This window comes from Cnephaeus nilssonii, assembly GCF_951640355.1.
Source record: "Cnephaeus nilssonii genome assembly, chromosome: 17".
Taxonomy (NCBI): domain Eukaryota; kingdom Metazoa; phylum Chordata; class Mammalia; order Chiroptera; family Vespertilionidae; genus Cnephaeus; species Cnephaeus nilssonii.
The window spans coordinates 57958960-57981163 of record NC_137088.1 but is presented as its reverse complement, the minus strand read 5'-3'; the positions used below and the strand labels follow the sequence as shown (position 1 = coordinate 57981163).

Here is a 22204-nt window from a genome sequence, read left to right as displayed (position 1 = left end):
TTTATTCCAAGGATGCAAAGTTTGTACAACATCTATAAATCAATAAATTCACATACACAAAATGAAAGATAAAAATCACATGATCATACTAATAGATGCAGAAAAGGCATTCGATAAAATCCAGTACCCATTTATGATAAAAATTCTCAGCAAAGTGGAAATAGAGGGATTATACCTCAACATAATTAAGTTCATATATAAAAAACCTACAGCCAATATCATACTCAATGGGCAAATACTACAAGTGTTTCCCTTAAGAATAGGAACAAGCCCGGCTGGCATGGCTCAGTGGTTGAGCATCAACCTATGAACCAGGAGGTTACGGTTGGATTCCAGGTCAGGGCACATGTCCGGGTTGTGGGTTTGGTCCCCAGTGGGAGGCATGCAGGAGACAGCCAATCAATGATTCTCTCTCTTCATTGATGTTTCTGTCTCTCTCCACCTCTCTCTTCCTCCCTGAAATTACACACACACACACACACACACACACACACACACACACACACACACATATATATCTCCTATCTAATAAAGAGGGAATATGCTAATTGACTGCCCCGCCCTCAAAGATGGTGGCACCCACAGTCAATAAGGAGGGAATATGCTAATTCACTGCCAAGCCCTCAAAGATAGCAGCACCCACAGCCACAAGATAGCAGCGCCCAGTCCCCTCAGCCCTGCCGTGCACCTGCCTCTGGAGTCCCCCAGTCCCCTCAGCCCCCCAGGCACCCAGGGCTGGCCCGAGGTGCAGGCAAGCCTCGGATGGCGGCTGCCCAGCCACCCAGGGCTGCCCGAGGCTCAGGTAACAAGGACTGGTCGAGGTTTGTGCTGCCAGCAGTGGCAGCAGCAGAGGTGTGATGGGGCGTCACCTTCCCCTGATCGCTGGGTCGCCTCCCGCCCCTGAGGGCTCCCAGTCTGTGAGAGGGGGCAGGCCGGGCTGAGGGACCCCCCCCCCCCCCGCCTTGGTCCAGTGCATGAATTTTCATGCACCAGGCCTCCAGTACACACACACACACACACACACACACACACACACACACACACACACTAGAGGCCTGGTGAATGAATTCATGCACAGCTGGGTCTGGCAGGCCCGCCCCGATCAGAGCTGATCAGGGCTGCCCAGCTGTGGGGAGGGGAGGCTGGTCAGCCAGCCCTGCTCCTGATCAGGGTAGGGGGGCCCAATTGTGGCCGGGTTGGCCGGGGGGTGGTGCCGTGGGAGGTTGGCCAGCTGGTTCCACCCCCATTGGTCCAGTTGGCCGGCCGCAGTATACATCATAGAACCCGGTCATTCTGGTTGTTCTGGTCGTTTCAGTCATTTTGGTTGCTTGGGTTATCCTACCTAATAATAGACAACTATGCAAATTGACCATACCTCCGACACACCCACAAGCCACGCCCACAAACCATGCCCACCATCCGATCAGAGCGAGCATGCAAATTAACCCAAACCAGGATGGCTACAGCCACAGAGAGCAAGATTTCCTAGGTAACAGAGGAAGCCAAGCTTTCTGCCTGCCCTTGCCAGGCCTAAGCCTCCACTCAAGCTACAAAGTCAATTATAGAAAGTAAACAAATTCAAACAAATGGCGGCAGAATGGAGCTTGAGAGAGCAGGCCAGGGTTGCCACCGGCAACAGGGGAAGCAAAGCTTTCTGCACACCCTGGCCGGCAACAAAGTTTCAATTATAACCCCAACATAAATGGCTGCCGGCCTCGGAGGGAGCCCCAGGCTTGGCTCCACTCCAGGCTACAAAGTTTCAATTGTAGGAGGAGAATAAATTCCAGATACCAGGGCCTCTGCTTGGGTTGCCAGGGGGTGTGGCTGGCCTGCAAACCACCACAGGCCCCTCGCTCAGGCCGCCCCACGCCCCAAGGGAACCCCCATCCTGATCCGGGACACCCTTCAGGGCAAACCAGCTGGCCCCCACCCCTGTACCAGGCCTCTATCCTATCTAATAAAAGAGTAATATGCAGATTGATCATCACTGCAACACAATATAGCTGCCCCCATGTGGTCAAAGATCCTGCCCCCATGTATACACAAGATGGCCACCACAAGATGGCCAGCAGGAGAGGGCAGTTGGGAGGCACCTGGCCTGCAAGGGAGGGCAGTTGAGAAGGACCAGGCCTGCAAGGGAGGGAAGTTGGAGGTGATCAACCCTGCAGGAGAGGGCAGTTAGGGGTGACCAGGCCAGCAGAGGAGGGAAGTTGGGGGCAAACAGGCTGGCAGCAGAGTGGTTAGGGGGTGATCAGGCTGGCAGGCAGAAGCTGTTAGGGGCAATCAGGAAGGCAGGCAGGCAAGCAGTTGGGAGCCAGCAGTCCTGGATTGTGAGAGGGATGTCGGGATCGGGCCTAAACGGGCAGTCGGACATCTCTCGAGGGGTCCCAGATTGGATAGGGTACAGGCTGGGCTGAGGGACAACCCCCCTTTGTGCACGAATTTCGTGCAACGGGCCTCTAGTATATATATATATATATATATATATATATATATATATACACACATATATAGACCAGAGGCCTGGCGCATGAAATTCTTGAGTGGGTACCATCCCTAGGCCTGGACTGCGATCAGGGCCATCTTCCCTGGCTGCCGGCAGCCAACCCCGCCCCCTGCCACCACCCACCTCCAGTTCCCCATTTGCCATCAGGCGATAGGAGCCTGCCAGCCAGGGAAAGGTACTGAGAGGTGGTCAGTGCGCCTGATAATGACTAGTTGAGGGGTCGTTGTGGTCATTCCACTGTTAGGGTCAATTTGCATATTACCCTTTTACTATATAGGATATATATCCCAGGAACAAGACAAGGATGTCTGCTTTCACTGCTCTTATTCAACATAGTACTGGAAGTTCTAGCCACAGCGATTGGACAAAGGCATCCAAATTGGAAAAGAGGAAGTAAAATTGTCATTATTTACAGATGCCATGGTATTGTACATAGAAAACCCTAAAGACTCCACCAAAAACACTATTAGATCTAATAAAAGAATTCAGCAAAGTTGCAGGATACAATAATGAACAATCAGAAAGAGAAATTAAGAAAACAATCCCACTTACTATTGCAACAACAACAAAAAATAAGGTACCTAGGAATAAATTTAACCAAGGAGGTAAAATACCTGTACTCAGAAAACTATAGGACATCAAAGAAAAAAAATTAAGGAAGATACAAATAAGTGGAACCATACCATGTTCATGGATTGGAAAAATTAACATCATTAAAATGTCCATACTACCCAAAGAAATCTATAGATTCAATACAATTCCTATTAAAATACCAATGGCATATTTTACAGAACTAGAAGAAATAGTCCAAAAATTTATATGGAACCTAAAAAACAAAACAAACAAACAAACAAACAAAACAAATAGCTGCAGCACCCTTGAGAAAGAAGACCAAAGTTGGAACAATCAAAATGTCAGATATCAAACTGTACTACAAAGCCACTGTAATAAAAAAATTTTTTTTAAAAAAGCCTGGTACTGGCACAAGGATAGGCATATGGACCAATGGAACAGAACAGAGAGCCCAAATATCAACCCATGCCTTTATGGCCAATTAACATTGGACAAAGGAGACAAGACCATATAATGGAGAAAAAAACAGTCTCCTCAGTACATGGTGTTGGGGAAATTGCACAGGTACATGCAAATAAATGAAACTAGACTACCAACTTACACCATACACAGGAATAAACTCAAAATGGATAAAAGACTTCAATGTAAGTCACAAAACCATAAAAATCCTAGAAGGAAACCTAGGCAGTAAAATCTCTCACAGCAATAGTTTTGCTGATACACCTCATGAGGCAAAGGAAACTAAGGAGAAAATAAATGAATGGGACTACATCAAAATAAAACACTTCTGCCCAGCAACAGAAACCATCAATAAAACAAAAAGGAAGCCCGCTGTATGGGAGAACATATTTACCAATGATGCACCAATAAGGGGTTAATTTCCAAAATATATAAAGAACTCATACAATTCAATACCAGGAAGACAAACAATCCAATTAAAAAATGGGCAAAGGACCTAACTAGACACTTCTCCAAAGAGGACGTATAGAAGGCCAATAGACATATGAAAAAACACTCAAGGTAAGTAATTGTCAGAAAGATGCAAATTAAAACTACAATGAGGTACTACCTCACACCTGTCAGAATAGCTACTATCAATACGTCAATAAGCAATAAGTGCTGGCGAGGATGTGGAGAAAAGAGAACCCTAGTGCACTGCTGGTGGGAATGCAGACTGGTGCAGCCTCTATGGAAAACAGTATGGAGTTTCCTCAAAAAATTAAAAATGGAACTCCCATTTGACCCAGTGATCCCACTTCTAGGAATATATTCTGAGAATCCTGAAACACCAATCAGAAAGGACATATGCACCCCTATGTTCATAGCAGCACAATTTACAATAGCTAAGACCTGGAAACAGCCTAAGTGCCCATCAGTGGATAAAAAAGCTATGGTATATCTACAGAATGGAATAGTACATGACAGTAAAAAAGAAGGATCTCTTACCCTTTGCCACGTCATGGAGGGACCTGGAGAGTATTGTGCTAAGTGAAATAAGCCAGTTAGAGAAAGACAAATACCATATGATCTCACAAATATGTAGAATCTAATGAACAAAATAAACTGACAAAATGGAACCAGAATCATGGATACATGGACTAGACCAGTGGGAGACAGAGGGGAGGGGAGTGGGGTGACTGGATAAAGAAGATGAAGAGATTAGCTAAGAACATATATGCACACCCCATGGACATGGACAATAGTGAGTTCAAGGCCAAAAGTGGGAGAGTAGGGGAGGTGGCAAAGGTGGGCGGACATGGGGAAAGTGCAATAATGTTAACATTTAAAAAATTGTAATGAAAATAAAATAAACAGGTAAACCCAGGAAAAAATAAGTGGAACAACAAACAGTTCTCTCTCTCTCTCTCTCTCTCTCTCTCTCTCTCTCTCTCTCTCTCTCCCCTCCCCTTCTCCTCACTCTTAGCAGTTTTAGCTGGGCGCATGGCCACCTGTGTAGACATCAGACATCTAGAGACTGTATTTGCCAGCAGCCCTTAGAAGCCCTGTGACTAACTTCTCAGCAATGGAATGTGATCAGGAACAATCTGCCTCACTGGCTTAATAGAAAATTGCACTCCACTTCCTCTCAGGGGAGGGAGGCAACAATGAACCTGGCTCCTTTAAATACAGAGCAAAAGGCACTTGGGGAAGATAGTGGAGCTGACCCCCAGTGGGGTGCTTAGTGGCCCCGAGGCTGTCACCCAGCGCCCCAGAGAGACAGCTCTCTCCTGGGGGGTCTCTGGCCCACCTCCACCCAAGCGGATGCAAAGGAGACCCTTCTTTTCAAAAGTGCACCATTTTGTTATACTTTGTACTTCATTCTCACATCTTTAAACCGTGTTTTTATGTTCTTGTTTAGTGATCACCCTGCAGAGAGTGAGATCAACCTCCCCCCCAAAAAAAAACAAAAAACAAAAAAAAAACTGGTTTGCCTGTTGGGACTGACAACACTGCACACACCCAAACATCATCACTCACCTCCAGGGGTTTCCAGCAAGAACGGAGCAGGTGCACGTCAGTCCAAGGGGCATTGGGAGGCGAAAGGGTTGGTTTTAGCTTTGTCGTGCCAGGAGGCAGGGCCTGCAGTGGCAATTCCTACCAGCGGGGGCCGGCTGACCCAGGGCGGGCAAGAAGGAAAGGGGAGGGGAGGCTTGAGAGCTGCCAGTGGTCCAACATCCAAAGTGGAGTTTCCCCTTCACCCGCGTCCTGACATGATATCTTAGTGGAAGCTGATAACAAAGTGGGGAACTAGCCTTCCAATCGGAGACGGTTCTGATCAGGAGAGCATTAGCATTCCAAACACTTAGAAAATGTGCCAATCCATTCTTGCTACCACTGTCTCGAACTCTGAAAAATGCCATCTACCCACAGATTAGGAGATTTGGGAGACCAAAAGGTCACTGAGACCCATTACAATGGTAACATTTTCTTACGATGTTTTTTTATGTTTAAACTAGAGGCCCGGTGCACGAAATTCGTGCACTGGGGAGGGTGTCCCTCAGCCCAGCTTGCACCCTCTCTAATATGGGACCCCTCGGGGGATGTCCAACTGCAGGATTAGGCCCGATCCCTGTGGAATCGGGCCTAAACCTGCAGTTGGACATCCCTCTCACAATCCGGGACCGCTGGCTCCTAACCGCTCACCTACCTGCCTGATTGCCCCCTAACTGCTCCCTTGCTGGCCTGATTGCCCCCTAACTGCTCCTCTGCAGGCCTGATTGCCCCCAAATACCCTCCCCTGCTGGCCTGATCACACCCAAGGCTTTTGTTAGTATAGATGCATTCTTGTCTCACCAAGAGAAGCTAGAAAAGAAAAAAAAAGAAAAAGGAACAAACTTCCAATGACCAACTTTCAGTGAACAAAGGTGCTTTTCAAACCAGCAGGAAGTGATGTACCTGCCACTCCCAGAGGACTCAGCTCACCTCTGTGTAGCTGGCCCTTTAATAGAGGCGCACTGGTAAGTATGTATCCGTAGGTGTTTAGGTCTAATATTTTTATCAAACTTACAAGGTAACTTACAAATTAAAAAAAAATTTGTCAGACCACATGTCACCATACTCACAAAGGATTAGAATAATTATGCAAATCAAATTCTAGAAATAGCTCAGTGTATCCCATAATTCCCCAAGATAGATATGCAAATTGCACTGCTCATGCCTGTGGGTTGAAAGAGTTACCCACTGCACAGCGATGCTCTCAGTACTGCTGCACAATGAGCACCCAACAGGGTTCTCTCTCCCCCCCCTCCTCCTCCTCCTCCTCCTCCTCCTCCTCCTCCTCCTCCTCCTCCTCCTCCTCCTCCTCCTCACAAGCACATGGCCACACATAGGCCAGTACTCAGGAAAGAGAAGGAGAAAGTGAAGGAAAATATGTTAAGTGAAAACAACAAGGAAAAGTTTCATATTGTGCACTTTAAATTTTGTGATCTCTAGAGACTATTTTGGTCAGGCATGTATTAAGCCAGAAGTGAAACTTTAATAACTTTTCAAAGCCTTTTGAAATTACAGCTATCTGTATCTTTAAGAAAATGAAGCCATTCATTGCACTCTCAGGTTCCAATATACCAGTACGTTCTAACCCAAGACAATGTGTGCTTCTCAGATGCCACATCCTGGGAGAAAAGATTTCCACCCTAGGGAGCTATGCAGACTGGCATAATTCAGATAACATAAATGCACTGGGGAAAACAATATATCCAACAGATTACAAGTGCTCCACATAAAGTAGGCTGGCCACTTAGAGCTTGATTTAGAAGTGACTAAATTATTCCTCCTAGAAGCCAATAGTAATAACTTCAATTCACCTGTCTCCTTAATGCTACTGAGAAACAGGCGTATTGCATCTGTGCCTTGACATTGCAGTTTAAACTGTTCTTGTATGTTTTCTCTGTGTAATTGGAAGTAACTTCAAAACTTCAGGTTTTCAGATAGAATTTTCAAGCTGTTCATTTATCTTAAATGCTGCAATCAGGAAGGAAACAGGATGGGTTTCATACCTACTATGCCTCTCCCCCCTTTCCCCTTTACCTAAAGCACAAAATACCACTGTCTGTCCTGTAAACTAGCTGCTCCCCCCCCCCCCCCCCCAGGAGGGAGGGCGGGGCTGCTGCCCAGAGGCTGCCTCCTGTCTGCTTTCTGGGCTGGTCTAACATTTCTAACCATCGCGTCTCTGCTGGCTCTCCCCTATCAAGATTTTATGTAAAAAAAAACTTCCTCCATTAGAATGAACCCTTTTCGTGCCAGCACTAAACACCCAAATAGAAGTGGACCAGAGCCCTTTGAAGAGAAAAACATGTGCTTTTATTTCACTTAGAGGAATTCGTTTTAAAAATGGGTCTGGCATGGAGAGAATAGCGGAGAGAGACCTCTGCTTTCCCCTACTTCCCTCATCCGGGGAAGCAGAGAGAAACCTGGGGCACTTTTCAATCTACTGCGGTGTCTGGTCTCGTCACCCAGCTCTTCATCCAACCCCGCTTTTAGCATCTGTCACGTTCTGCCTTGCTTTATGGTTTGGGGCCCGCTTGCCGACTTTCTCCCATGAGCTTGCTAACTCATTGGCAAGGCGACTGAGCGTCCTCACCCTGCGCCCTGCGCTGCCCACAGAGCCGCTGGCTGCTTCCGGGCTGGCAATGCCTACTGATCGCATGGACCCATTCAGAGAGTCTTCCAAATCAGTGTAACTGGCCTTATGATATCAAAAAGTTTACAAAGTGCAATTTTTAATCATTCAGACTTAGTTCAATCTAAGACATCAAGTCATAGCTATCTGATGCTTCCAGAGCCAGGCTAATGCAATGGTTAATAGCAGACTGAATGACCTGAGAGCTGGAGAAAGTAAATTAAATAAGTCTAATTTTAAAAAATTTGTGAATACAGTTCCAGAATATCAAGCATACCTATCAAAGAGCGGAGGGGATGGAGTAGTTTTAAGTGATGTTGTGGCTAATTGTTGCTTTGAATGACAGGTCCCCTGAGTATTAGCTTGGGAAGCAATAGTAGATGTTATTTCACAATCAGCAGTCTAGAGATATGCGGTTGCCTGTCTTGTTAAGCAGCTCAGCGGTGTTAACGCAGGTGCTGGCTCTTTCTGTCGTTCTGGTCGGCCATCTTTCCTGAGTTGACAGCATCTCTTCTCATAGTTGCAGGATAGCAGCTGTGGCCCCGCTCCACATCCGCCCCACAAACATCCGGAAGGGAGAGAAGAGGGAGGGCGAAAGGGCTCACTTCACAGTCTGGGTTAGACCCCAAAAGTCTTGCCCAAGTTGGAGAAAAAGCATAAAGAACCCCTTTAACTCAGGTCAAGTTTGTTTTTACTTCCATTTACTCCAGAGCAGTTACTAAGCCATACAAAGGCTGTAGCGTTGGGTCCGAAATGGGCCTTTGCCCCTCACAGAGGGAGTCGTGCGGGTCACTGGCGCCGAGACCGGCCCCACAGTGGTGTGTATGCCGAGAAGAACGCGGTTTAGCATCCACTGCGTTTGATCACACCAGCCACTTCAGTGGACAAACCACTTAAAAAGCCACCCAGACAACAGTGTGCGACCCACCCTCCACGCCCGCACCTCTAAGGACTGAATCTGAAGCCTTGGGATGTCTGTAAGATCCCCTACCTGCAGGACCAGTCCAACCCCTGAAAGCTGAACAGCAGGTGAGTTGGGAAAAAGGGAGTGAAGACTTTGAACGCAAGAAACAATAAATGCAAAGGTATGTTGGTGCAACGCAGGCGTCCTCAAACTGCGGCCCGCGGGCCACGTGCGGCCCGCCGAGGACATTTATCCGGCCTGCCGGGTGTTTTTGCCGTTTTGTTTTTTTACTTCAAAATAAGATATGTGCAGTGTGCATAGGACTGTTCATAGTTTTTTTTAAACTATAGTCTGGCCCTCCAACGGTCTGAGGGACAGTGAACTGGCCCCCTGTTTAAAAAGTTTGAGGACCCCTGGTTCAGGGCATGGCCAGTGAGCTGGAGTGGCTGGAGTACAGACCTGAGGAGGGAGTGGGAGAACGTGAGACTGAGAGGGGGCCAGGGGCCAATGGCATGCACTGAGATGGGTAGAGATAAACACAATGTGCCATGAGAGCCCAGAGGAGGGGTGACTGGGCCGAGAAGGACTTCCAGAAGTCTTGGATCTGAGTCCAGGACAGACCTGGTGTTCAGCCCGGGCCTAGGGATAGGGCTGTGCAGGTGAGTTCTGCCCATGTCATGTCAGTCATGAAACATGGTGAATATCGCCTCTGCTCTGGACGGAGTCCCTGGCAGAGAAGGCACATGGGCTTTCCAGGGAGAGCGAATGCAAAGGCAACCAGAAGAGAGAGAGCTGGAAACACAAGTGGGGATGAGGCCAGAGCATGACGGGCCTTCTGTGGCAGGCGAGGTGTTTACACTCACCCTGCAGGCCGCCAAGGAAGAGCCAGCCCCTCCACCTCAGAGATGCACCTGCAAAACTAAACCCTGATTCAGCCCTCGCACTCGGGACCCTGGCACTTCTTAAGGGCAGGACACTTGAGAATGTAGAAGCCTGATGGTGAGACCAAAGACTTGGCAGGAGTAACTGTTGTTGTTTTATTTCTTTTTTAAAAAATAGAAAAAATAGATGGAGGGAGGAAATACAGGAAGGACGAAGGGAAGGAAGGCGAGAGGGAATAAGAGAGCGAGGAAAGAAAAATATAAAGGAAAGAAAATATGTGCTAGAGAAAAGTAAAAACAAATGTGGCGACAGACTTCGAAAAGCTGGAGAGTGGCTCCAGAGAGCCTACTCATCACCATGGTTACTGATTTGTTGTATGCTTCCCCGTTTTGCTTGAGATATTTCATTTTCTAATAAAAAAAAATGCACATAAGTGGAAATGTAAATAGACATGATCTTTTTGAAAAGACATTTGAGTGATCAAAAGACCCAAAATGTTCATTTTTGACTCAATAATTCCACGCCAGGACATGCCTGGATTGTTGTACAAGAAATCTATGTTCATCCCCTCAAGTGCAGTGACCACTCCTCACCCGGTGGGCGGCGCTGCACTGACTTCCCAAACCTCAGGAAGCCATTGTAAGGGAAGCCTTTCCAAGGACCAGACCTGCTCGGGCGCAATGAGGAGTATTCTAAACACACCGACCCCTTCCTGATGATTTTCATTACGACTCACACTCGAAGTCGTGTGAATAGATTCATTGACCCAAGAAGCTGCTGCGGTGCGAGGCCCTTTCCCTGGAGAGCGCGTCCCCTGGGCCTCCTGTTCTCTCCTCCCCTCCAGCCGGCTGTCTCTCTCTCTTCCCCTCACCTCTCACTAGAAATCGCCCATCTAATCAGAATAAAACCAAACCAGACAACCAGGCGTGTCCACAGGCTGGCTAAGGTAAGTCTGGTCTGAACAAGGGCTGGAGGGACGCCTCCGTCCTCTGGGGGACTTGACAAAAATGCTCTCCTGGGTTCCACCCCAATCCTTCCTGACAGAACCGCTCAGCCCACAAGCACGGACGCCGATTCTCATTGTTAAAATGTGAGAATCGCTGTCATACAGACTCTCCTATAAAAATACCCGTGAGCTCGAGGCCACACAGAGCCAGCAGGCTGCCTCCATCGGGCTGCTGCCAAGGCAGGGCTGTGCGGAGCCTCCGGCGGCCTGTGCCCTGTGCCATGCCCGATATTCTAAATATCATGCGGGCTCACCGACTTCCAGTGTTTGAACTTGGACCACTTGGGTGGGTGGGGGTAGAGGAGGGGAGAGTGACTTTCCCGGCCACGCTGTCTTTAGGTGAGCGAGATTTCCGACGACTGCCCTGCATGACTAACATCACTTGGTCTTAGGGCCTGGGGAGGAATAGGGTAAGAGTTATCCATTTTTTCCAAATATGAGACTGTCTGCACAGACTAATTGACTTTTACAAAATAAAACAATGCTGACCATTTACCAAAGATAAATTAAAGTGGCTATACCCTTTTACGACATCCCTTTTGGAACAAACATTTAATAGTTTATATGATGCTCAGCTAAAATAAATTTCAACATATTTACTACATGCGTTTTAATTAAAATTATTACTTTGCTCATGTTTTATAAGTATGTCTACTGCTTCTTCCCCTTAAAGAGATTTGCAGATTATCGTGCATTTTACGTGACAAGCCTCCAGATGCCATAGATGTCGATGGTCAACTAGGACCATCAAACAGGAGTACCATTCTTAGATGTCTATTAGTACCAGTCACAGCCTCACACAACAACAACAAAATACTCCAGAGTGAAAATACTCATATATTTGTATAATGCAAAGAGAAATACAGATATAAATCCTCAACACAGAAGGAACATTAATAAAAATGGAGCATTATAAGCAAAATTATATAGTACTTGCAGAATTTAGTCTTTCAATGTGAGATTACAATGTGTCTAACAAAGAAATACTATTTAAAATTACAGTTCTCATTAGTATTTTAAAATAACTGTCAGTAGAACAGCACAGCTTACCCGAGCAAACATTTTCAGGAAACATTTGTCTCCCAGAAGTAGAGTATCATTATATGCCATTCATTCACACCATGAACAAAAGAACAGTTTTCAAAGTGGAAATTCATAAGCCAGAATAAAACTGGACTCCTCAAAGCACAAGCTGTTTCCATAAAATTGTTTTAATTTTTATTGGCAAAAAAACAGCCAAACAATTTTGATCTAGTACTCTGCTTCTTGGAGCCCCCGCCCCCATCAGTGAACCACAGCAGTAACACAGAAACATGCAATACTGTATTTTCTCCACCATCACTAACCAAAACACCTTTTCACGTTTGAAAGCTACAGTTTCACAGAAATATTTCCAGTCAAGAGTGGTACAATGCCGAGAGCAGCTGTCCCTGGCCTGCATTTTCTGGGAGTGTACAGCAACAGGAAACCAATCCTCCTCACTGCCTGACGGACGACTGCCTTGCTAGCCACTCCGGCTGCTGCTCTTTAAATCCATTTTCAATACCGAACAGAGTTTTCAACACTTTCAAACAACCAGAGCAGCGCAACTGACCCACTCCACGGCTGGCAATTCAGAGGGAACTTGACAATTCCCCCACCCCACCCCCCAACCCCACCCCTTCTGGCTTCCAACAGAAGACCCTCAAGAAATGGAACTTTCCAAGTGCCCTGGGTTCCTTTTCTCCACAGCAAAGTGTAATGCCACTTGAGGTTGTCAAAAATAGCTTCTGTAGAAAACTGGCCTGGTCTTTAGGAAACGTTGCATGAAGAAAATTAGTTTAGCCTTTATTTTCAAAAGTAATCACATGGAATAGAAGACATCAGTACCAATACAAAGACCGCGGGGCCCATTTTCAGGATGAAAATATATATTTAGGAGAACAACGAGCTGAGCAGGGTGGGCTGGACATGGAAGCCCCTCTCCCCCTAAAGGAGTCTGTACCGTCCCAGTGCGGATGCACGAGTCCTGCGAAGGCAGTGTAGGCCCTTAGAAGGGGGCAGAGAGGAAGAACCAGGTCAGTGCCCAAGCCACGGGGAAGGGAAGGGCTGGGCGGGTCCCGGCGGCAGAGCCCTCACAAGCCGATGCCTTTCAGGTCGCAGGGGAGGGCGGCCTGCGTGGCCCGGGGGCCCTGGCAGCAGGGGAACTGGGCCCGGAAGCTGTCCCTGAGCTCCCGGTTGAAGAGGAAGCACACGACAGGGTTGATGCCGGCCTGCGCGAAGGTCAGCCACACGGAGGCCGTCAGGTAGGCCTGGGGCACGGCGCCGGGCCGCACCAGGACCCGCAGGTAGCTGGCCACGACGTAGGGCCCCCAGAGCAGCAGGAAGAGCAGCGTGATGGCGTAGAACATCTTGCACAGCCGCTTCTCCGTCTTGAACTCCTCGAGCACGAGGAGGCGGCGCACGCCGCGGCCGGGCCCCGCGGGCCGGATGCCCACGAGCGCGGGCGGCGTGGGGCCGCGGCCGAAGCCAGCCGTCCAGTTGGCGGCCGCCTGGCCGGTGGCGCCGGGGCCGTGGAAGGTCCAGTCGTGGCTGACGGCGGGCACCAGGCGCGCGGGCCGCATCTTGCGGCGGTCGTGGATGAAGAAGAGCAGGCGGAGGTAGACGAGGTGCGTGGCGCCCACGACCGCGGCCAGCAGCAGCAGGAAGCCGAGCGCGCCGGGGGCGCCGTCGGGCCGCTGCTCCAGGGCGCAGGGCGCGTCCTCGTCCTCGGGCCCGCCGTCCAGCACGGGCGGGAAGGCGGCGGCCAGCGCCAGCGCCCAGGCGGCGCACACCAGCATGGCGGCGCACGGCCAGCCGGCCAGGCGCTCGGCGTAGAAGCGGTGGTGCGCGATGGCCAGGTAGCGGGTGACGCCCACGCCGAGCAGCAGGAAGGCGGCGTGGAAGCAGAAGAGCGCGGCCAGGAAGGCGAGCAGCTTGCAGCCCAGCGCGCCCGGCGGGGCCCCCGCGGCCGCCGCGCGCCGCGCCGCCAGCATCACGGCCGGGAGGCAGGCGAGCGCGCGCAGCCCGTCCGCCAGGCACAGGTCGAGCAGCAGGTAGTACGGGGCGCGGTGCAGGCTGCGCTCCCGCACGATGAGCAGCGCGAACAGCACGTTGCCCGCCAGGCTCACGCACAGCAGCAGGCTCAGCGCGGCCAGCTTGATGCCCAGGGCGGCCGCCTCGCCGCCGCCGCCGCCCGGCTCGCTGGCGTTCGCCATCTCGGCCTCCCGCCCGGCGCTCCGCTCCGGGGCCGCCCCGGCCTCGCCGCTCGCCGGCCGCCGGCCCGGTCTCCGCCGCGGCGCGGGCCCTGAGCGAGCTGCCGGGCCGGTGGGCTCAGCCGGCGCCGGGCTGGCGCCTCCCGGGCTCCCCGCGCCGCCGCCCCGCCGCCGCCGCCGCCATCTCGGGAGCGCTGCGCGCGGGAGGCGACGGCCACTCCCCGCGCCTAGGGCGCCGCGGGCTCCACTGCGGACCGGGCCGCCGGCCGCCCGCCGCTCCCCGCAGCCGCCTCCGCCGCCGCCGCTGCTGCCGCCGCCGCGCCTCCTGGCTCTGCCCCCGCCGCCGCCGCGGAGCCCCCTCCCCTCCGCCGGTGCGCGCAGCGTGGCCGCCGCCCGGGCCGGGCTGGCTGGGCGCCGCCGCCGCCGCGGGGCCGGTGGGCTGCTGCGAGGGAGGCAGCGCTCAGACGCGAGGTGGTGGCCGGTCGTGCTTGGCCCCAGGTAACGGGGTCCGGCGGTGGCGTCCGGTGCCCGCGCGGGGGTGGGGGGCGGCTGCCGGGGCCGGCTGGGTCGGAGGCCTCGCGGGGCAGGAGGGTCCGGGAGGAGCCTTCAGCCGAAGGCGAACGGCGGTGAACGGCGGTGATCACGGCCACGCAAGCGCCAGCTCTCGGCGCCGCCGAGGGGGCGGCAGGTTCGGGCTCCCGGCGGCCGGCCTCTGTCCACAGCGATGCTCACCGTGACGGCGAAGGGGCTCCCGGCTAAACCCCGCCGCGGGCCCGAGCCGGCAGCCGCCTGGGGTCCAGGGAGAGGGAGCCGGTGAGCCTCGCGCTGCGCTGGGGTTGAGTCTCGCTGGGTCTGACCTCACTAGTCCAGGGCGGTGGGCGAGGCTCTAACCACTGAGCCACCGGCCAGGGCTGAGCCGTCCTGTGACCCGTCTGCCTTCCTCTGGATCGCTGCCCATTCATTTCCTTCATAGCACCTACACTTTATCATTACATATTTTAGTTCATTTAAAAAATCTTATCTTTCAGCTAGCCTCTAAGCTCCCTGAAGGCAAGGGACCATGCCTGTTTCTTGTACCACGGTGAAGCCAGAACTAAGGCTTGGGACTTGACTTACTGCCTTCCTGCTCCGCGCGGCAAGCACTTGGCTGGGCATTGCCAGGCACACAGCTTAGGAGGCCTGGCGCCTCAGGCTGCCACTGCGCAAACGCGGGGGACGCTGCAGTGCGGACTCCGACGGGTCTGTGACCGAGCGGAGCCCGCCTTTCTAACCCGCTCCTCGGGACATCCATGCTGCCGGCCCACAGGCCGCACTTTGAGCAGCAAGGACCTGGAGGACAGTGTGGACATTTTGCAAAAATATCAGTGACAGCCAATAACAGTCTCACCGAGCACCTCTAAGTGGCTAGGGGCAAGTGGCCGCCTGGGCAGGTCTGCAAATATTTATTGACAGAAAAGAGAAATCCATTTTAGAGGCTATTTTGGATAGGATTGCATTTTGATAATAGTAACTAAAAGTGTTTATTAATGTTTAAGTTTATTTTTCTCATGAAACAAGCCTGGAGATCACTGATTGCTGGCATTAAACTATTGGGTCAAGACCTTAGTCTGTGGAAGTCCTTAGCCCCTCCACCTGATCCGGAGGTGGCTGGCGCCCCAGCCATTGCTTCTGCATTCCAGGCAGAACTGAGGGAAAGAAAGAGCCTCAGAGACGGGAGGTTGGGAAATGGTTTCTTTTTAAAAGCGAGACTCAGCCAGGAGACTGAGATGCCGCCTGCCTTAGCATCAGGTTGCTTCTGTCCCAAAGAAGGGATGCCTCCTGATAGCCACACAGACGCCGGCTCCGTTACTTTATGCTCTGACACTACCAGTGGTCATCTCCGCTCCCTGAGCGCGTCCTCTGTGGCGCACCGTGCTGAGTCCTTGGCGGGTTGTGTCATTTAATCCTCGTCAGGGCCACGTGCCTGGGAACTGCTCGCTCTCCGTTTTGCAGAGGCAGACAGGGATGCTCTGGTCAGGCTTCACCGTCAGAGAGATGGGATGGAGGCAGACGGCTGCCCTAGGGCCCACACGCTTAACTCCATACACACTGCCTCTTCATCCTAACTGCAAAGCAAGCCACGGGGTTTCTAAAAACAACAAAGACTACTGATGTTCATGTTCACAGAATTATAGTCCCTTCAGAGAGGAAAGGATTTTCAAAAACCATCTAATCTAACACTTTGGCTTTATAAACAGAGTGACTCATTAGTGACTGAGTGGGGAGTAGAAGCAGTCTTCTCACCCCTAGGTCAGTACCCTTTCCATTTAGTTGAACAATAATATTACGTGTTCTAATGAACACATGACATCGGACAAGTCACTTAGCCTCCTGGAATCTCAGACATTCCCAGTTACAAAAAGGGTCATTGGACTGGCCGATTCCTGCGGGTCCTCAGCTCGGAAGGCCAGTTTGCGTATGAGAAGATGCAAGTTCAGTGGTTCCCTTATAAGTTAGATTTCTGTGTGTTTACTTCTCTCTATGGCTCAGTATGTTTCCCTTTGAGATTTTAAATTTGTTTTGGTCATTTTTCCAGGATCAAATAACAGAAGCAGCAATAGAAAATGTATAAATTATGGCTCTCACAACATTAATATGCCGGCTTCTTTCATTCTCAACATTTGTTCAGTAGATTAATACTTAAGGAAAAGCTGTTAATATTTCATGACCAGAATCAACTTATTCTCCTTTGATTGTTTCTAGGAAGCTTCAGACAAGAATTTAAAATAGTTTCTTAGGCACCAAGTTAAGAGCCTACATCTCAAAGCAAAACAGCTCTATGAGATTTTTCCCTATTAAAAAAAATTCCATTTTTCAAATAACCAGATTCTTCCTTTTGCACATAAATAGAAAAGTGGAGATTTCTGCCCCAAAGCAGATGTGCCACTTCTCTGCTGGACATAAAGATGGTGTGAATGAAATAAACATCTGGACTGTTCAGAGCAACTAGTTGACACACCTTGATACAGCAGGTCTGTGAATCCCAACAACGTAGGAGACCGTTTGGCCAGTGTCTCCTGCCCGACCTCAGGGTCCTGCCAGCGGATGCGTTGAACACCAAGTTCGAGAAGATTGGTTTGACCTAAGCCCATCCCAGCTCAGGGAAATGAGCCAAAGTCTAGGTCCAATGGATGTTGGGTTATCAAAGGACAGCACTCAGATTGGCCTGTCCATGGGAGGCTCATTACTTCAGGAGTGAAAATGGACTTGGAGTGAGGTGTACCTTGGTTCATATCCAAGTCCTACCAGTTACTAGTGAGCATCCTTAGCCAAGTCCCTTGCCTCCTCTGAACCTTGGAGCCCTGTTGTGGTGAGGCAGATCCCATTAAATGTGAACCATCCACAGAGTGTAGCACAAGCTGTGCACACAAGTGTGTGTAATTTAAAAAATACATATATTTTTACTGATTTCAGAGAGGAAGGGAGAGGGAGAGAGAGATAGAAACATCAGTGATGAGAGAGAATCTACTGGGGATCAAGCCCACACCTCGGGCATGTGCTCTGACTAGAATCGAACTGTGACCTCCTGGTTCATAGTTTGACGCTCAACCACTGAGCCACACCGGCCGGGCACAAGTGTGTGTAATTAATGGCAGCTATCCTTATTCATGTTTGCTCTTACCAGATTACAAATGCCTTGGCTAACCATGACTGTTCCATTTCCCACTCCAAGTTAGCCTGGCAGGATTCCTGTACATGGTGGATTCTTAATATTTTTGAGGCAGGTATAAATGACAGTCCATAGAATCAAGCATACAAGATATATCACTGTTCCCTAGAAACCTAATTTCTTATTCTGAGTTGCCATTTTGCCTTGCTGGCGGGGAAAAAACATAACCTTAATTCTTCTTGGGTTTCATCATGGCCTCTCGCTTGTTCAGGATATGTCATAATATCAGGGTAGTGCCTAGACTGCATGGTACACAGACATTCAGGATATGCCCGTAGGGGAAGTGAGTGAGGGGTATCCCATCCGATGTTTGGTCAGATGTTGCCATATTGTTCCTGTCCTTAAACGTGACTAGAGGCCCAGTGCATGAATTTGTGCATGGGTGGGGTCCCTCGCAGTGGCCTGGTGCCACCCCCTAACCCGCTCCACCATCCCATCTGCAGGGTGATCAATCGGGGCTGGCCCCCCGCCTGGCTCCCTCAGCACCTGGGAGTGGGGAGGTGGCCCCGCCCACCACCGCAGCCACCGGTCGCCTTCTGCAGGGTGATTGGGCCTCCACTCACACCCACCTTGGCCTGGCGCTGCCCGCTCACCTGCTCCACCATCCCACTATGGTTCCGCTCTCGTCGGGGCCCATCGGGGCCGGCAGCGCCCCCACGGCCACCCGCTGCCAACGCCGCATTGCTGACACCCGCCATGTTCCGTGCCGCCCCCTGGTGGTCAGTGCACATCATAGCAAGCGGTCAAACTCCCAGTTGAGGGGACAATTTGCATATTAGGCTTTTATTATATAGGATTGTGGTTTCGTGATTCTTACCTGCCTATGCCAGACTTAGGGTTGAGAATCTGGGCCGAGGGTGCCTCTGTTGTAGCTACATCCACAGCCGTTCCTCTCAGCAGTAGGTCTGGGAACTCTCTCAGGATCTTTTTCTTCTTCCTTCATTTCTGGGGACTTCCTATCTGCCCTGGCAGAGAGGAAAACCAGTTCTTTCCTGTTTTTCTGGACAATATAATTGGACAGTCCCCCTGAGAATCTGTGGTCCTAGAAGTTAGGTGTTTGAGGAAACAAAAACCAGAAAGCTACCTTGCCATAAACCTCTCCCAGGCCAGGAAGCCCAGAGCCTGCTTCTGCTTGAATGTTAGGAGAGAAAGGGGAAAAACAGGAGGAAAAATCCTCTCCTGAGGGCATTTCATTGATTTTAAAGAGAGGGGAGAGGAGAGACAGAGACAGAGGGAAACATCAATGTGAGGGAGAAACATGGATTGGTTGCCTCCCACACATGTTCCACCCTGGCCGGGGATCAATCCAGAAACCTAGGTATGTACCCTGACTAGGAGTCAAACCCACAACCTCTCAGTGTGCAGGACAATATTCTTACTAACTGGACAATACTCCTACTAACTGAGCCACACCATCCAGGACTAGAGGAAGAAAAATTATCAGTTCATATCTCAAAATACTATTTTTGCTGCATATATTTGTTGAATAAATCTCTGAATACTTTTATGTGTATATGTATGGCATATTGTAACGTTAGTGAAAATTCTTTCAACAGTTGATTTTTCTTCATGTGCCAAAATAATAACGTTGGACCTCTACCTCACACCATACATAAAAATTAACTCAAAATGAATCATAGACCTAAGAATAAGAGCTAAAAACTGTAAAACTCTTAGAAGAAAACATAGGAGTAAATCTTCATGACTTTAGATTAGGCAGTGGTTTCTTAGGTATAAAACCAAAAGAACAAGTAACAAAAGAAAAATTGATAAATTGGACTTTATTAAAAATTTAAGTTTGCACTTCATATAATTTTATTAACCAATGTGACCCCAAAATATTCAATTAGAAAAAATTTAAAAAGTACTTAAAGAACACCTTCAAGAAAGTGAAAATACAATCTATAGAATGGGAGAAAATCTATACTAATAATCTATTCTAATAATAGAGAAATATGCAAATTGTCTGGGAAGCTGTCACAGTAACAATAACAACCAAACAGCAGGCTGCTTGGGGCGACCAGGCTGACAGGGGGGTTAGTGAGGGATGACCAAACGACTGAATAGCAGGATGTGTGGACGACCAGGACAGTAGGGGTGGCAGTTGGGAGTGATCAGGCCAGCAGGGGAGGGCAGTTGGGGGAGACCAGGCTTGTAGGGGAGGGCAGTTGGGGATGACCAGGCCTGCAGGGGAGGGCAGTTAGGGGCGACCAGGTTGGCAGGGGAGGGCAGTGGGGTGCAACCAGGCTGGCAGGGGAGGGCAGTTAGGGGCCATCAGGCCGGCAGGGGAGGACAATTGGGAGTGAGATCAGGCCAGCAGGGGAGGGCAGTTGGGGGCGACTAGGCCAGCAGGGGATGGCAGTTGGGGGTGACCAGGCCTGCAGGGGAGGGCAGTTGGGGGTGACCAGGCCTGCAGGGGAGGGCAGTTGGCGATTGGGCTGGCAGCGGAGGGCAGTTGGGGGTGATCAGGTAGGCAGGGGAGCAGTTAGGTGTCAATCAGACCAGCGGGGGAGTGGTTAGGGGGCGATCAGGCTGGCAGGCTGAAGTGGTTAGGGGCAATCGGGCAGGCAGGCAGGCGAGTGGTTAGGAGCCAGCAGTCCCGGATTGTGAGAGGGATGTCCGACTACTGGTTCAGGGATTGGGCCTCAACTGGCAGTCAAACATCCACCAAGGGGTCCCAAATTGGAGAGGGTGCAGGCTGGGCTGAGGGACACCGCCCCCCGCCCCCGTGCACAAATTTTGTGCACTGGGCCTCTAATATTTTCAGGTTATAGATCTGATGAGGGACTTATCCAGGATAAGTTATATAAAGAACTCATAACTCAATATAGAGACAAATAACCTGATTAAATATTGGGCAAAGGATTTGAATAAGCATTTCTTTGAAAGACATACAAATGGCCAATACATTCATTTAACAAAGATACTTAATATCAATGGTCATTAGGAAAATGCAAATTAAAACTATAGTGAGGTACTATTTCACACCTACTAGTATGGCTGTTATCCAAAAAATAGACAATAACAAATGTTGGTGATTTTGTGGAGAAATCAGAACTCTCATACAATGCTGGTGGTAATGTAAAATGATGCCACTGCTTTGGAAAATAGTTTGGCAGTTCCTCAACCAGTTAAATATAAAGTTACCTTATGACCCTGTAATTCCACTCCTAGTATATACCCAAGAGAAATGAAAACATGTCCACATAAAAATTTGCACACAAATGTTTATAACATCATTTTTCATAATAGCCAAAAGGAGGAAATACTCCAAATGTCCATCATGGATGAATGGATAAACACATGCTATAACATGGATGAACCTTGAAAAAATCTAAATACGAAGACCACATATTATATGACCCCATTTACAGTAAAGGCCTAGAATGCATGCAGAGGCACATGCATGCAGACAGAAAGCATGTGAGTGGTTGCCAGGGGCTGGAGGGTCGAGGGGACTGGAGAGTGACTGTTAATGGTACTGGGTTTGTTATGGGGGTGATGAAATGGTCCAAAATTAGGTAATGGCGATAGTTTCACAGGGCAGTGACCTTTGCAAATGTCCTCATTAAAAGATGAATAGGGGTGTGGGAAGCAGTGTGGACTCCATGTTACTGCTTTCTGAGTGAATGTGGGCCTGCAGGTGGGATTCTCGTGCCCTTCGTAAGGCTGGCACAGAAATAAGTCATGAAGACCTACTCCTATGTCTTCTTCTAACTGCTTTCTGTGTTCCCCCTTTGATCTGCGTGAGTATTTGCATGCTTTGATGCTGAAATGAACTTGGGAGAAGGGATTTAAAAAGTCCTTGTCAGTCAGTAGCTTTATACATGTATTGCAATGTCTGTCCACTAGGAAAGCTTTTTTTTAGGTACAGCTAGTGCCCCAAAGCGCTTTGTTTACATTATCTAATTTACTCCCTCAGAACCCTGTACCCATTTCACAGATGAGGAACCTCAAGTCTTACATTAATTAGAGTAGTTATATTACACAGAGGCCCAGTGCACGAAATTCACTCCACGCAGCCTGCTGCTCAGTCATTTGGTCGCCCCTCACTAACCCCCTGCCGGCCTGGTCACCCCACGCAGCCTGTTCGGTCGTCCGTTTGGTTGTTCCGGCTGCAATGGTTGCTTAGCCTTTTATATGTGTAGATAGGCTGGTCACACAGCACAAAGTGAAAAAGTAAGGTTAAAACTCTGGTGTGGCCTGAATTCTTCATAAACACATACAGGGCTGGATTGTGTTGACTGTTACATAACTGAGGGAAAGTTGTCA

General features: G+C 49.8%; 2 protein-coding genes across 2 annotated transcripts in view; one reads left to right on the top strand and one right to left on the bottom strand.

The window, feature by feature from the left end:
- Positions 1–12704: 12704 nt before the first annotated feature.
- On the bottom strand, positions 12705–14226 carry GPR27 (G protein-coupled receptor 27; the record flags this gene model as incomplete). Its single annotated transcript, XM_079795120.1, has 1 exon — positions 12705–14226. The coding sequence occupies one exon, from the start codon at positions 14224–14226 to the stop codon at positions 13105–13107; it is 1122 nt and encodes a 373-aa protein (XP_079651246.1). The 3' UTR covers positions 12705–13104.
- EIF4E3 (eukaryotic translation initiation factor 4E family member 3) overlaps positions 13948–22204 on the top strand; it is an 86956-nt gene continuing 78699 nt past the window's right edge. The window contains exon 1 of the mRNA XM_079795124.1: positions 13948–14064. The gene's annotated coding sequence lies outside the window, so the exon portion shown is untranslated. The remainder of the gene's footprint in view (positions 14065–22204) is intronic.